Below are 17,447 nucleotides of genomic sequence, written 5' to 3' on the forward strand. Positions count from 1 at the left end.
AATGGTTACAGAAATCACCCAGCTTAACTCACCCACTCTCACTGATATTTGCGCACTTTGTACGATTATCAAGTCCAATGCTTATGGCCCCATATCTAAAATCAACACTGCACCCAATTTTTGTCTGTACACTCCCAACCTCGCCCTACCTATTTGTGAATGCAGATACTTTGCAGACAAAACAATATCTTCTAGAGGGGAGGGGGGGGAAGCTTCTAAAATGTATACCATTTTGTTTCCTGACCCTGTAACTGTTTCAAGCCATGTACAAACTACACATTGGAGTATCTTTCAACTAAACAAGTAGCAAGAGTTACTTTTACTAACAGACCGCTATAGTGTGCCCTGTTGCTAAATTTGGAACTCTCAGAAATATGGCACAATCCAGTAAGTGATTGCATGAGAAGTAGTTTTAACAAACAAGCTTTACTACAACAAATACATTTTTCTCAGTCCCTTTCACCATTAAGCCATAGACACTGGGGGTATATTTACTAAACTATGGGGTTTGAAAATATGGAGATGTTGCCTATAGCAACCAATCAGATTCTAGCTTTCATTTATTTAGTGCATTCTACAAAATGACAGCTAGAATCTGATTGGTTGCTACAGACAACTTCTCCACTTTTTCAAACCCGCAGTTCAGTAAATATACCCCTGGGTGTACAGAAACTGACAGGAGTAGATGAGACATATATAGAATACATAGACAATATAACTTCAGAAAAACAATGTAGACACTTCAAAGTACGTAACACAAGCGTTTTGGACACCGACCACATTTTTACAGCAGTTGCCCTATATGGGAAGTGTATAACTATACAGGTCTATTGCCATTTTTTAAGTTAAAGATAATAATAAAATCCTTATGATAATACTTTATTATTTAACAGTACTGGTACAAGTTGTTTCAGAATATTTTAAATTATTATATATTACAAAAAGTACAAAACAATGTAAATTAACAAAAGAATTTCACTATAACAATCCTCGTCTCTGCCCTAAAGTCATCAACCTTTACATTGAATATTCTGTCAAGAATAAAACCTTTCTAATGTTATATGTTTTATTTGCATCAATATCTGAGTGCTGGCCGGAGTTAAAGTTCAGATCTAGATGGAGACAGTTTTTGGTTGTCTAAATGTCTATGTATCGTCAATGTCAGCCGGGCTTTCGCCATCAGTGGCTACCAGCACTTCTCTGTTTTCATAGGTCCAAAAACCATTAAGATCAATAAGAATACTGCACACTGTATCCCCTTGGCTGCTCTGGATGAGATCCTGGAGTGTAATGCACAGAGGGTCTTTTGGTTTAACCATGTCGAAGATTTCATCCTAGAATTGGGACAAGGTAACAATATAGGTCCATAAAAACAAAACCGCCAAGTATGCATTTAGTTGTTTGGGTCATTGTCCAGTTTTCTATTCCCTATTCCTATAGTATTAAGTATAAACATTTGATCTTACTGTAAGGTCTACTTCAAGACACAAGTAAGGTTAAAACTTAAACAATTGAGCTATACTGATATAATACAATCTAATATATATAAGCCTAGCGGCGTGTGTTAGTGTGTGTGTGGAAAAAACTATTTTCTCAGAAAGGGCTCATCCAATTGACCTGAAATTTGGTATACTGACATTATTTGACAAAAAAAATTGTAATAGTGAAGTCAGTTAACTTCCATCATCCCCCCTTCCCCCCGTGGGAGGGGTAGTAAAGACTAAATTTACCAGTTGAGGGTTCAAACTCTTGACCGTGTGGGTATTTATTTACCATAGCCTGTGTTTGGTCATGGCATTTTCACGAGTACGGAGAAGCAGTGATGTGAAAGTGCAGGTTATGAATACTGCCCTTCAAGGAAGACTGATTGAGCACAGCGATAAGGTGTTTAGCAGAAACGTTGTGTATCGAGAGGTTTTAGAACAATAAGATGATGGAGATTAAGGATGTGGCGATGAAGATGAAGGATGAGATGGTGACATGTGGACAAAACCACGTTAAAAAAGGGCGCTTACTTCGGGAAGTAACGCTCTTCCCCTGAGGAGGCCAGGCCTGGCCTAGCCTAGCCCCAAATGCATGACAAGAACCTTTTTAACACCTGAAGTAGCTTGATTTGACAAGAATGCATGAGTATCATGCACGGGTTAACTTGTATTTTAATATCAGTCTAATACACACCCTCTACCTATAAAAAGGTGGAATCTGGTGTAATGACTTCAGCTATCATGAAACCGTCTATTAGGAATAGCATACAACTACATCGCCTGTAAATTTAAAGATATTAAGTATACATAGTTAATATCTTTTACCAGCACCTTGCGGTTTTAAGATTCATGTTTTGTGCATCTGTGGTCTCTTCTCGTTCCAACCGTACTACATCACCATTAGCGTCCTTTTTATTGGAGGTTGATAATACTGGTGCCGAACAATAGCCCCCCACACTGTACCGACCAGCAACTACAGCGGTTATTCCGCTACTTTATGTATCATGTGTTCCCCCACCTCAGAGATGAAAGTAAGTGATTTCTTTACATGTGTTATAAGAAAGGATACAAATTTCTCTTGCCTACCATTGGGGGACACTGCGAGACATTGGGGGTATAGTAGTGGGTCTAGGAGTTTAGGCACTCATCAACTTCTTTGATCTTCATTCTCCTCCCCTACTATGCCCCTCCTCTCCTGTGGATAACTCAGTTTTTTCAAGTGCCTAGGAGATAGGTCACTTCTGTATTGGCTCCTGCCTATACTTGTATTAGTTGTGGTTTTTTTCATGTTTTTATTTTACCTTCCTCTACAGGTGCAGCGCAGGGATCAAACTCAAACCCAGAGGAGTGAACTAAACTGCAGCTTCGTTCACTCTGGGTCCTAGCGCAGGTAAGCAGCAGCCTAGTGTCTGTTACCTGGCACCTCTGCCAGCAGCCTGTCCATCCCCTAGACTAACAAGCAATAGGGGGAGATAATGTAAGTCTGCTAGAGAGGCAGCATTTATGTTTAGGCACCAGAGTGCATAATTGTATACCGTAGTTGCTAGTCGGGCAGGAGTGAAGCTATAGCAGCCTCTTCTACTGGCATGCCCCCCTCCTCCTAGAGAACGAGCAGCGGTGGGGACAGTGCAGCGATCGCACTCATTAAGCGGCGATTCGCTCGCTTACAGCACACGCAGCCTGGGCATACTTATAGCCATATTACAAGAAGCACTGGAGGCGGAACTTCCTTTCTTCTCTTCCTCAGCTTCCTGGGAGTTGCTTTTGCACGCTGGTTGCCGGACAAAGGCATCAGCAATTCATAGAGACAGCCATTTTTAAGGAGGGCTCTAGGAAGGACGTCCTCCCTACTTCCTGGCTCAGAAGCGGCCATCTTTTATTGTGAAACACGGAAATCATCGTGCTGCTCCTCTGCTCTGCCTCTACTGGTGTCATTGTTTGTATTACTGTACTAGGCTGGTTACACAATCAGGACTATTGTTTAGGGTCTTGGGATTGGTGTATTTTCTAGGATTTACCTGGTATTGAGACTTGGTAATACCAGTTTTTTTTGTTATTTTCTTCGTGGTCAGACTTTAATTCTCAGACTTTTCTAAACATTAGAAGACAGTTTATCTACAGTATATTTATTGTATTTAACCTGTATACATTTTAAATATGTCTGAGAAGGGACGTCCAAAAACAAGGGATCCTCTGCTATGTCTGCACTGCATTATACCTGTGCCAAATGTAATGGTAAATGATCTGTTGGACAGCCTAAGCACGATGCTCGCTGCACGGCATGCGAGGCTGAAATCCAAGAGCGACTCGCTCCAGCGCCGTGGGCAGCAGTCATGGAAGAACCGGCCTGGGCTAAGTCACTGACATCAGCCATGGCGCAGCTCACCCGGGCGATGATGCGATCTGTAGCGGTACGTGAGTTTTCTGTTTCACACACTTCTACTCATTTACTAGCAGGGACAGGCACATCTTCACAATCCCAATCAGTTCATGAAGACGAACGCCTGCTTACCTCCTCAAACGAGTAAGAGAATAATCTCTGATGCGTCTCAGGGCCGCGGTGAGGATTCTGACCATTCCTCAGAAGAGAGTGAGGTAGACTTTGAATTGCAGGAAGATGACTCACTCAGCTCAATAGATTCTTCCCCCGGCCAGAATGTAGATAACCTCATTCTAGGAATCAGGCATTCTTTAGGTTATGCTGAACGACCCCTTCAGGGTTTTCCCTATTTAAGAAAACTAACGCGCAGGTGGCTGCTTTTCCACCATCCTCTCAGATCATGGAGATGGTATTCGATGCATGGCAAAGACCAAATAAACAGTATATGATGCCAGGTAGATTTAAATCGTTTTACCTGCTTCCGCCAGTAGACTCCATTAAATGGGAGGCTTCCCCTAGGATGGACGCCCCTGTGGCACGGTTGTGGGTTTATCCAAATCATCTCTTCTTCTGGCTCAGCGCATGCGCTTCCTGGGTCTCATGTTCAACACAGTGACCCAGAGAGTCTATTTACCGGAGGACAAGGTCCTCGCTCTCTTACGCAAAACCAGCACCCTACTGGTGCGGAAGCAAGTCTCTCTCCTCAGCTGCATGAAACTCTTGGGAATGATAGTTTCAGTGTTCAAGGCCGAGCCCATTGCACAATTCCACTCTCGCCCTCTTCAACAGGAGATTCTTCGAAAGTGGTCCGGCTCTCAGGAGCATTCAGACAGGCAGATCATTCGCCTGTTAGAACCCACTTGTCTTTACCTAGCGTGGTGGTTATCCAGACAAAATCTGGAAAAGGGTCAGACCCTTCAGACCGGCCCATGGACCTTAGTTATGACAGACGCAAGTCTGCTGGGCTGGGGAGGGGTAACAGGACCCCTAAGATTTCAGGGCTTCTGGTCCCCCCCCAGGAGGCCACTCTCTCAATAAATATCCTGGAACTCAGAGCGGTGTACGAGACACTGAAACAAGCTCAGAGTTTTCTGGCAGGAAAGCCTCTTCAGATCCAGTCAGACAATGCCATTGCCATGGCATATCTAAATCACCAAGGGGGAACCTGCAGCCAAGATCATAGTATGAGCGGAGCGCCACCTACCCCAGATATCGTCGGTTTACATTCCAGGTGTGGACAATTGGGAGGCCGACTTTCTCAGCAGACAGAGGGTTCACACAGGCTAATGGTCTCTCAACAAACGGGTCTTCTCCCCCTTGTGGAAGGCTGGGGCATGCCGGAGATCGATCTCATGGCATCAAGACTAAACCATTAAGTCCCTCTGTACTGCTCAAAGTCTCGAGACCCTAAAGCACATTTCATGGATGCCATGACAGTTCCATGGCAGTTCCGGCTAGTGTACCCATTTCCACTGATACCCATGCTGTCGTGGGTACTAAAGAAGTTAAAAAAAGAGCGGGTCCCCGCTATTCTGGTAGCCCCTCATTGGCCTCGGAGGGCTCGGTTTTCAGACATGCTGAAACTGGCAGAAGATCCCCCCTTCCGACTGCCAATGCGTCTGAATCTTCTCATTCAGGGTCCTCTTCTCTGCCATGATTTAAATTGGCTAACTTTGACGGCGTGACTATTCAGACCTTAATTCTCAGGGCCAAGGGTTTTTCTCAAGAGGTTAGCATGATTCTGATCAAGGCCAGGAGACTATCTTCCTCAGCCATATATCATTGAGTCTGGAAGACATACATCCTTTGGTGTGAGGCCCAGAATTTCCACACATCCAAAATTAGTCTTCCTAGAGATTTTTTTTGTAGGGATTGGCGATGTCGGACTTATCAGAATAGTTAAAACGTACCCAACCCCAGAGGAGAGGAGGGGCATAGTAGGGAAGGAGAATGAAGATCAAAGAAGTTGATAAGTGCCTAAACTCCTAGACCCCCAAAGTCTCGCAGTGTCCCCCAATGGAGTAAAATAAATCGATTTTACGGTGAGTAAAAATCATCATATCTAGCTTCTGCTTTGTCTAATTTATTTTAAACAAACATAACATCAAAGGCCCATATTTTAAACACTAAAATTGGGAAAAAATTAGAATATACTAAATAAAAGCAGCTGCTCTAAGCTGGCAGATATCCACAAGAGTGCCTGGGACAGCGGTCTCTAGACACAGAAGAGGATGGAGACTCAGGTGAGATAAGTGGTAAGGACAGCCTGAAGCGGACTGGTGTAAGATATCTTCTTATTCCATACCACGCCACTGGTAACTGCACAGACCTGCCAGTCGCCAATGTCGGCTTTATTACGGGGGGTTGATAATGCTGCTGACTTACAATAGCCACATGTAAACAAACCACTTAACAAGCCACGTACACATCCCCCACCAGCAGATTGTTATTCTGCTACCTTATGTATCCGTTTTCCTCGCACCTCTTTTATTGCAGGTAATTTGGGCAGGGCCATCTTTACCTTCTGCTTCATGTCATTCTATAGAATGTGTGTCATGATCCCCACAATGTACAGTGCTACACAATATGTCAGTGCTTTATTATTTAAGGATAACATATCACAACTTTACCTTTACATCCTGAAAAGTGACGGGATCCTGGCCATGAATCTTCATTTGCTCCTGAATTGCCTGATAGGTAGATAGTAATATTAGATGTTGTAATAACATAAATGTCTTTACTAGTTATAGTGAGTCTCTCACACAATGTCAATGTGCCTACAAATACGACTTGTCACACAATAAATAATGTGTGTGGCACATAAAGGTTCTTAGCCAATATTATTCAAAATAATGATCACCCGTGTGTGTGTGTGTGTGTGTGTAAATACTGCCTGTATTTACATGTAACACACAAATACATGATAGTTTTATTTTTACACTGAAATTAAAGTTGATCTATATCATGCTGTACCCCAACTTATAAATATATCCCCACATTTTAAATTTACCTCCCCATCTGATGCAACATGATTTTGCAAAAAGTGCAGATTTGCCCCTTTTCTTTGCTCCTAACTCAGCATCAGGCCCTGAATGATCAGAATTGCATCTGCTCAATAGATCAAGCTTATCAGATTTAGATCTTTCTGTGTGTGTGAAAATCATTCAATGATTAAATGATCTTTTCACAAACAAATATTTTCTACACAGATTAATAACCATTACATTTTAAGGCATTTGCATCCAGCACATGTTTTTTTTCTGTGCTGTGAGCAGAGAACGCATAGACAAATATGGTTAATGATTATTTTTTTTACACATTCTAATAGCAAAAGTCACTATGTTAACTCATGTTATGTTCACATATCCTACAGTACAAGTGAATTATGAAAAGAATTTAATATTCCCAAATATATGTAAACATTCCCAAAAATTGGAATGTGTTTCTAAAACTTATTATTTAGCCTTTTTTGATTGTGCAAGATAAACTTGTCTCTAGAGCTCATATTACCTACATGCACTGGAGGCAGCCATTTAGTTTCATAGATCAAAAATGACCAGAGCTCTGTCTACCAGTCTCACGGGGATCTCAGTGACACGAGGCACGTCATGACTACTAGTCACAGGATACTAGTGGACTGATATACTGCATGGTCTCCACAGTGTATAGCCCACAAGTGTTAATTATTGGCTGCACTGTGAAGAACACAAAATAGCTACAAACATTATTTAGGACATATTAGAGTTTAGACACAAATTATATATACAGAATTTCTGCAAACTGCTCTGGTGTGCACAGGAAACAGAGCTCTCCCCATGAATGTTTAGAGTAACACCTTCGTGTACATATATCATTCTTTACATCTTATTTCTCTGCTTAATTGCAATAGACACACAACAGTGCCCCTAGTGGACAATCATGGTGAAGGAGGAATGATTGTTTATTAAAAAAAAAATTCTTTAATAAAAGAAGCTCCTCAGACATGTGAGTTCCCACAAGAGCCCTCTAAAGAATATATTGTTTTTTAAAATAAGTGATTGTTAAGCCTAATGTTGTTTTAATGACATCTGTAAGTATAGACATACCCTGAAGAAGTAGTTCAGAGAAAAGACGTTCAGGCTGCCTTTGTTCTGAATGTCCAGAAGTTTGAATATATACTGCAGGGCGGCTGGCTCTTTCCTGTTCTCCAATGCCAGGACAAAGTCTAAGTACGTCTTATAATCCTGAAACAGGTAATACTAGTAAGTGATACTGATCCTCAATAGAAGTCTGAAAGGTTAGTAAGTAACACCCTTTATCCTGGTGATGTGTATTACGCTCACCTTTATGTCACTTGTAACAATCCCTTTCACTATTTCTGTCCCTTCCAATTTTGAGCAGATTCTCCCACCCTTCATTGTACTTTCACTTTACACATTACATACTGCTTAATAGATCACCCCCTTCTTTCATGAAAGTATACCCTCACAATAATTGTAAATCTTACATGACCCCCAGGCCAAGAAGAAATGAGGACGCTTTGTAATGTAATGTGTTTGTAATCTAGAAATAGATACATTGCACCCCGGGCAGATGTTCCACAGCGCCAATATGTTAAGACTCACCATCTCCCCATCGTACGTCAGGCATTCCTGGAAGACTCGGTCTAAGAAGATGTTGGTCAAGGTACCTGTACCATAACGGGACAGTTCTTCCTTGCTAAGCATCCCATTGTGATCCTTATCCAGATTCAGGTACTGCCCTACGTATTAGGACACAGAATGTAATAATGTTAGACCAAAGTGGTATCGCAGAATGTGTGGCTGCCGTTAAGTCATCTTGTTGGATGTAATACCATCATCTTACAGAGATGACTAATGCATGAACATTGACTCAATCAATCAACAATACATAAACCTAACAGCTAGTAAAAACAGATTAAATTACCATAAACCCTCAGTGCAGAAGGAGCAGAAAACCAGTTGGATTCTTGACTCTCTTTGGAAAGTTCTTCATCCCGCAGCTATAAAAATAGGGCAATTTAAATATTAGATGCTGATGTACAAACAGATGTGAAGAGAGAGAGAAGTGGTGGAAGCTCAGGGATGTAGGTCATATTTAGTACGTAGAATCATTTTACTAGGTGATCACCAAGTCATGCTACCAACTTCTAGTAGGAAAAAGTACAATTACAGTCAAATGAACAGATAAAAGCACTTACCTCAAGTAAATCATCCAAAAAGCTACAAGCTAGGATATCTTGTATTTTTATTTTTCCTAAAAAGAAGCGGATAGAAAAGGTTATAAATTTAGTAATATAACTGAATCTGTGTCAGAACCACAATACATACAAGAAAAGTGTCCATGTTTTCTTTCAGTTAGATCTGAAATAAGTAATTTCTGGGCACAAAATATGTAAGTTTTCAGACAACAATCTACAAAAATACCCACAAATTTGTAATGTTGACAAAGCACCATAATTAATTTTATCATAAATTTACATCAAAATTTGACATGAGTACAATAAAGCAAAATTAATTGTGAAGTTTTATCTATCTGGATTTTCCAAAGTAATTGGTCTAATGCAGTGCAGAAATATTTTAGACAGACAGGTAAACTCATCAATGCTGCAGTTAAATGGCACTTGTTCTGTGACAGATTTAACCTTGATCCTCTACAGGAATCCTAAACTAATCTTCAATGAAATAAAAAGGTCATCATCTACTTATCTAGTAAAGACAGCTGTGTCCAGAATCATTTGGTTACCGGTATCACTGGATGCATAAATATTTATTAAATACATAGTGATCCTACTGATCTGAAATATGTAAGATCACAAAGCAGATTGGAAGACAAAGGCACAATCTCAACCTGAGGCGACTCAGAGCAATAATTTTATCATTAACACACAGCCCGAGGAATTTTCTGTAAGTTGCAGTGCAAAAAAATAAATAAATTCTAAACAATAAACATGTTTTACGGTTATATTTGACTAAAATCTATTCTGTACTTGCACCTAAGTCATATTTACACATCCTATTTTCAGACTGTAATCTTCATTTGCCATCACTGCATGCTAAAACCTCCAACTAGCACCTCATTTTACCTAATTTTCTAATTAGCCTTGTTTTATATTACCGGTCCTTAGAGGATCAAGGAAGAAAAAGAATTTTCGGACAGCTGTGCAGACATAGAAGGAATAGAAGGACTTCTCCAAACCGTCCAGTTGAGGCAAGGTTGGAATAAGCTCAAGGATGTAATTCTCCAAATCCTGTTAGAGAGTAAGAACTTCTTCAAGCGCGGGCTTCAAATCAGCGTCACTTAACAAATGTTTCTGTTACCTGTAGTTCCTTTCAACATTGTATCAACAAGTGCATACAATAGACATTTTAAATGTACATTACAGACTCATAAACTTTCATTTGCACACATTGAGGTAGCTATTCTGTGGGCTGAAGAAGTCTTCATAAGAATACAGCCTTTAAATTCACAGAGGCTCATCAAAGCTCAATGATGTCACCAATTCCAAGTGAATTTTGGAATCAGTATGATCACGACTCCTGGGGGTGTATTTACAAAACTGCGGGTTTAAAAGGTGGAAATGTTGCCTATAGCAGCCAATCAGATTCTAGTTATCATTTGTTTATTACATTCTGAAAAATGATAGCTAGAATCTGATTGGTTACTATAGGCAACATCTCAAACTTTTAAACCCGCAGTTTACTAAATATACCCCCTAGGCTCAGCCGGCAAAATGTCTTCTTCCAACACAGGCTAGGTTTTTTAAACTAAGAACAAGGAAAAGGAAGCAAACCAAGGAATCAAATCAGTATCTTATTGGTGATCAAATGAAGACTAACGTCCCTCATCTTCACCATGTTGAGTAATACTTCCATATAGTTTATAAGAGTTGCTGCAGCCAAAAGAAGGAAATGGCTACAGATTTGTACACAGCCTATGGATGCTGCATCTATTTGAGAGTATCTCTCGACAAAGAAATAAAAGTGCTACAACTTGTACATACCGATTCTCTGAGGTAGCCTTGCCCAGCCACATCATACAAGCTTAAACCTATCCTTGTCTGGTGGAGCCACACTGTAAGAAAAGATTCTGTCATAAGTGCCATTTATAACAACTAGTTAGGTAGCTGAGGAAAGCTGGTAGTAGTTCAAGTAGAGACAATAGCTCTCCCTTCACCCTCTGCTGACTATTGGTAGAAGGGAGACATGGACTCTCTTAGCAACCAGAAATTGTTTAATACTGAACTGCCCCCTAAGTGGCAGAACATTTAAGTTTGACACTGTAAAATAGCTTGGAAGGATGTGTGAGCTGGAGAACCAATCAGAAACTGCAACCTCTGTGACTGCAGCCTGTGATTGGTTCTCCTGCTCACCCACACATATCTGCAGCTGTTTGGATGCCCTGTTATGTCACCTGTCACCTTACCTTTTCTCATTACATAGTTGAAAAACTGCATAATTGATATCCTGCCATAAGGATCATTGTGAATAAGTTTGCTAAATACTTTAGCTGTAAAAAAATGCCTACAAAGAAAGAAAAAGTGGCTGTAATTTATGTGTCTCAATACATTTTAGCATGTTTAGATTATAAGGTTACAATTTAGTAATACAGTCATGGCACAAAATTACAAATGTAAATGAATAAAATAAAGGACAAATTAATTCAAATGACAACTGAAATAATTACCCATTAACAAATCTAAGAAGCCATCAATTTCTAAAGACTAATTGCCCTTCTGTGTGGTCTCTGATGTGGCTCCCAGAGCTGGCCAGCCAGCAGTAATAAGGCGGACTGTTTCTACGCTGGCTAGCTCTAGCCACGTGTGGTACTGGGATGTTAAACCAAGTCTCACGACATGAGACTTCGATAATGTTTCTCTCATGAGACTGTGCCCTCCGCAGTACTGTATGTGAGTGACGGTCTGGCAGTGAATCAGAGTGCAGCTGACCCAACTGGGGCATGCAACGCCTACAGCTGGGACAGAGGAGATATAGAGGGGCTCAGGATGGCTGTGTGGACCTTTTAGACTAGTCAGGGTATAATTTCTAGTCACCGTGACCATCGGGCACCTGGATTTTGTCGAGCTCTGCCGGTTAAAGTAGGATGGGTTAGTAAAAGCTGAACTTACTTGCATTTTGGCCCAGCCTTTTCACCAACAGTCTGGAAGTTGGTATAGTTGATCATTGCCTCCTCACCAATCATAGGAGGTGACTGATGCTTGTCCAGAAGGAACCACAGATTCTTAGAAAAAGAATAGGCAGATATTTAATTAAAGAGTAAAAGGACTAGAATTGATAAAGACTTTGGCTGGAGATACACACACACACACATACACCCACGCATAGATACATACAGGCACTTACATACATGCATACAGAGTACATACATAATATTAGTCTGTTCTATAACAGAGGCATTACTACTCTAACACTTTAATATATATTAACTACAAAGGGGCATATTAAATTGTCCGTGTTACTCGGAAAAGTAATGCGGCGTGCGCACTATTATCGTCATTACGGTAATAGTGCGCATAATTACCGTTATTACGGTACCTTTAACGCCGGCTTTCAGCTCACTGAAATCCGGCTTAGAATTACCGTAATAACGCTAATAGTTTTACCGCCGTGTTACTTTTGCAAGTAACACGGACAATTGAATATGCCCCAAACAATCTGGTTTAGAAAGGTTTTGTCCGTAGCACGATAAAGCCTAATTACTGAATTACTGGGTCTATATACAATGTTGCCATATATGCTTGCAGCCAAACTGGTTAAATCCAGCTGCATTCAGGAATGGACCAATCCAATGGCTCTCAATTAGTGTAAATAGCTGATGACCACACAAACTAGCGGATTGTAGCCTTTAGCTATCCTGATATTTTGCAGGTTTCCCATAACATCTGATCTATACTGATCAGTTGGTTACCAGGACTGAAGCTTGTTCTGGACCACTTGCATAGTGATTTGTGGTTAGCTTAATCTAAAACAATCAAACTGACCATTGAAAATGCTGCATGTATGGGCAGGTAAATACCGATTCCCCCCCCCCTCATAAAAAATAGGACTAACTCTGCATGATCAAACATGTGAAAAGCTATAGGAACACTGAATACAATCATATACAATAAATGCTATGAAATTAATCCAATACATAAAATAATATTTTGTGACATTTAAAAACATATATGACAATTGGAATCACAAAAACTCTAACTACCAAGGGAAGTGCAACACAATTTCCTTGCACTACTGGAGCTGATAAGTTGTTATGAACAGTTTGAGAATGAGGCAGGCATTGTGTGTACTCAATAAACAGTACATGGTCATTTACATCTTGACATCAGTTTGTAGAGTGCAGTGGATTCTATGTAAGCAAAACCCAATTAGATATTAGGATATCATCACATGACCAATTTGATCTTGTAGTCAACTGTTACAGCTGTAAGTCTGTTCCCACCTGTAGTTCCTCATTGTCCAGTAACTCTCTGCTCTTTCTCTGCAGAAACACAGCTCTCGACTCTTCCCGCAACTTCTGCTGTAACACCTCATCTTCTGCTGGTAACTATGTGGAACAAACAGCGGAGGACATTAATAGAAGTACATTGCCATTAAACCCACTTGCAAAAACGGAGGTCAGCAGTGCTGTATACCTGCGAAGCAGGGTGGACATTATGTATGTCCTATATCTCAGGGCAAAACAGTGTGGTACAAGAGGGGTGGGGTTTATCAGCAGGAATAAAGGTGCTACATTTAACACAGGTAAATTGCAGTTTTGTCCACACATGGAAACCTTGCAGACAACACACAACTGACAGCTGACGGACACATTCATATGGTCCCATCTTTATGTTCATCAAAAAACTACTAGCAGATGAGAAAAGAGAAAAAATAGCGAGTCATATATAATACGATACAATAGAATCGAATAATAATAACTCAATAAATTTGAGATATATCGTGATGTTTTTTTTCCCTTTTCTGTTTTCTTTTCTTCTGGAGGAAGGAAAGAGGGGGAGGGGGAAGAAGAAAAAGAGAAAGAAGGAAAAGGGATGAAGGAAAAAGAAAAAGAGGCTCAGTGAGTTCTCTAGAGGGGGTGCGGCCAGCGCACCCGTCCCTCAGGGGTCAACAAGTCTCGAAGGAGAAGATAATTAGTAAATTAGAGATGATTGGTGTCCACCCTTGCGTGGTCCTTTGAGTGCTTTAGTGTCAGGAGTAGACCTGATAAGAAAATGTAGGGGCACATAAGCCAGGTAAGTATAAGTAATGCAAATTACTGAGTAGCAGGCATAGGAGACTGGTGGAAGGTGTACCAGGGGTCCCATATCTTATGAAAATGTAGGATTTTGTCATGGAGAAGACTTGTGATATATTCCATTGAGGCTATATACCAAACCCCAGAGGTTATGCTTTGAAGGCTCGGAGGGCGTGGGGACTTCCAATCTTTAGCTATTTGTAGGCGCGTTGCAACGCATATATTTTGTACAACCTTATTACTGTGCTTGTTGAGAGATTTATTCCGAGAGCATAGTAACATATTACCATTGGGTCCGGGGAAACCTCACAAAAAGTACATTTTGCACCCCTATAACGGAGTATAAACTGCTTACATTTCATGTTAAATTGCACCATTTGCTTAAAATGAAGAACTGGAAGAATCATGTAAACAGGGATGTTCTTTTTCTCATGTTGCCTGTTTGTAATTGTAGCTGAATTGGGAGCGTAAAGCTGCTAATTGCTGTAACACTCCAAGACATGGATCTTTCCATTTTTCAGGAGTTGTAGGCTGTTTGCTTCTATTTTTGAAGCAACGTTAGCCTTTTGATAAAAAAAAGGTTTAATGTTAAAATAAAATGTAAAACATCTGGAAATGTAATTATCCATATCTAAAACACTTCATGATTGGGGACAAGCAATACACTAATTTGCGCACCCTGTAGTAGAAGCGAGGGATGTTTTGGGAATTGGACTTCTGGCCTCCTTTCCATTCTGTGAAAAAGTTGGTAAACATTGCCATCTCTTCATCCTTCATCTCTTGCTCACTTTTTCTGGCTGATAAACAGAAAGGTATCTCGTCAAAAGGTAAAATGTAAACTTATAAGTATAGTTTAAACTACAGTATATGCAGATTATCTTTTGTGCAAATAAATCTATTAAATCCATGTTTACCTGAGTTACCATTCAATATTACCAAATGGAACTCAAATATCCATGGTAGACGTTCCTTAAAATACCAAGGAGTATATTTACTAAACTGCGGGTTTGAAAAAGTGGAGATGTTACCTATAGCAACCAATCATATTTTAGCTTTCATTTATTTAGTGCATTCTACAAAATGATAGCTAGCATCTGATTGGTTGCTATAGGCAACATCTCCCCTTTTTTTAAACCCAGTTTAGTAAATATACCCCCAAAAGTCCTTCAAAAAAACAAGTAGAGTGCTGTTATATGTAATCTAGTTTAATAATATAAGACTGCCACCTACACTAAAAAACTAGACATACTGGTCAACAGTCAGAGAGCGGATCTCGAGGATCTCGATCTCCTCTCTAGTGAAAGAAAATGCTTACAAAATCTGGTCCCGACTAGGTTGAAAACAATGTACGGAACCACATCTGACCTATGTTGGCGGGGATCTGGCAAACAGGGATCATTCCTCCACATCTGATGGTCCTGCCCAAAAACTGCGTTGTTCTGGGATGATGTGGCTGCTTTAATTAGTGTTGTTACACAGGTTGAAATTACTAAATGTCCCTGGTTCTTCTTTTTGGGATCTCCACTGCAGGCTCTTGATAAATATGCAGAGAAGCTGTTCACACAAATACTAAACGCAGACAGATGCCCAGTGGCTAAAAACTGGAAAAAGTCAGACCCCCCCCCCTATCTAGACAACACCTCGCCAACAAAATATGGTTTCCGGCATCAATGGAAACAAGTTCGGCATACCTAAACAGTAACTCCCACAAATTCTCCCAAATATGGCGCGACTGGTTTATTTATCCCCCAATACAATCCCCCAATACACACAATAACAGCTCTCATCCTCAGGACACTTCATCCCTCTTCCTATAATCTGACTAATTTGAAGCTATATGTGGATTCAGCTTTCCTCAATTAAAGGAGCGCTGCTGTCGGGAGTCCCATGTCTTGTCTAAGTCCCCCGCCCCCCTCCTTTATGTCCCTTCCTCATTACAATACAAAAAATAAACCTCACACTCTGATTTATCATTCAATAGTTGGTATATAATATGTTGTTACAGTTCTGATCTCCTAATTGAATGTGCACTTTACTTGCCTTCATTTTTGTGTATATTGTTTAGCCAGGACTGCTTCACATTGGCTTTCTACATTGTATGTATACCTTGTGTGCTGGTACTCTATAAATAAAGTTATTAAAAAAAACAAAAAAGTGGACGCAATGCAAACAACATGTTTAGGACAGTGCTTATCATCATGATTTATTTATACAGTGCCAGCATTTTCCATAGTGCTTTACAACTGGGAACAAAACAGTAATAAAACAATAATGGGTATTACAGACAGAAAGAGATAAGAGGGCCCTGCTCACAATCTATAGGACAATAGAGGTTTGATATATGAGAATTAAGTGCTACATACTAAATATTGGTCCAGACAGATTGCTAAGGTAAAAACTGTTTAGTGGGCTATATGATCCAGTCACACAACAATGTTGGTCAGAGGTCTGCACTGTGTAAAGTGAGGTAATAGGGTACCATAGGAAGGTTAAGAGTGTGGTTGAAGAATTTTATAAGCTTGCCTAAAGAGGTGGGTTTTCAGAGAGCACTTGAAGGTTTGAAGACTAGAGGAAAGCCTTATTGTGTAAGAGGGGAAATCCACACTGTGAGTGCAGCCTACAAAAAAGTCCTGCAACTGGGAAAGAGAGCATGTAATGAGTGTGATAAGGAAAAGAGGAAAGTAAAACTAAGGAAATTATACAGAGAAATATAAACCAAAGTGCGCAGAAGAAAATGGGAGCAGTCTATTAGTGCTGAAACTGTGTATGAAGGGGCCACCATTGGGCACCAGAGGAGAAGATTGTGACACCAAAATACACCCTTTAAGGCTATTTTACACATTTAACCCCTATTTTTAATTTTTTTTTAAATCCAATGGTGTGTTATTCTATTAAGTCTATAAAAATGTATTTCATTAATGATTTTTAATAAATATATATATTCTATTGATTTACAATAAGTCACTATTTCTTTAAACTGCAAGTTCTGACAAGCAGCACCCTCTTTTCTTTTGTTATGATTTTCATTTGCATAAGCACCTTTTAGTAACTACATCCCTGTGTCAAAAGTTAGCTCTTTAGAAATACCAGATTGTAATAATACCTTTGTTATCTTTCTCCAGTTTTTCTTTCAGACTTTTTCTCCAGTCCATTCTAGGGCGATTTTTCTACAAAGAAGACATAAGTTAACAAACACCAACATTCCAAAACACTGTACAGTCCATCATATTCCCTCATTTAGGTTTTGAGTAATTTTTTAATTTTGTTGAACCTAAAAAGCTGAGATGAGCCCACAGAGAAGGCAGTCTTTACAGTTACTAGGAACCAGT

The 17,447-nt window shown here is 40.0% G+C and overlaps 1 protein-coding gene across 1 annotated transcript; it reads right to left on the bottom strand.

Moving 5' to 3' along the window:
* Positions 1-863: 863 nt before the first annotated feature.
* On the bottom strand, positions 864-17,279 carry PPP2R3C (protein phosphatase 2 regulatory subunit B''gamma). Its single transcript, XM_075192669.1, has 13 exons — positions 17,222-17,279; positions 14,797-14,915; positions 13,324-13,428; positions 11,993-12,105; positions 11,290-11,387; positions 10,868-10,938; positions 9,982-10,114; positions 9,065-9,120; positions 8,791-8,866; positions 8,469-8,605; positions 7,950-8,087; positions 6,495-6,554; positions 864-1,334 (listed from the first exon to the last, which is right to left on the bottom strand). Exons 1-13 carry the CDS (start codon positions 17,268-17,270, stop codon positions 1,146-1,148), a joined length of 1,344 nt encoding a protein of 447 aa, XP_075048770.1. The 5' UTR covers positions 17,271-17,279; the 3' UTR covers positions 864-1,145.
* Between the last annotated feature and the right edge of the window lie 168 nt (positions 17,280-17,447).

This window comes from Mixophyes fleayi, chromosome 12, assembly GCF_038048845.1.
Source record: "Mixophyes fleayi isolate aMixFle1 chromosome 12, aMixFle1.hap1, whole genome shotgun sequence".
Lineage (NCBI taxonomy): Eukaryota > Metazoa > Chordata > Amphibia > Anura > Limnodynastidae > Mixophyes > Mixophyes fleayi.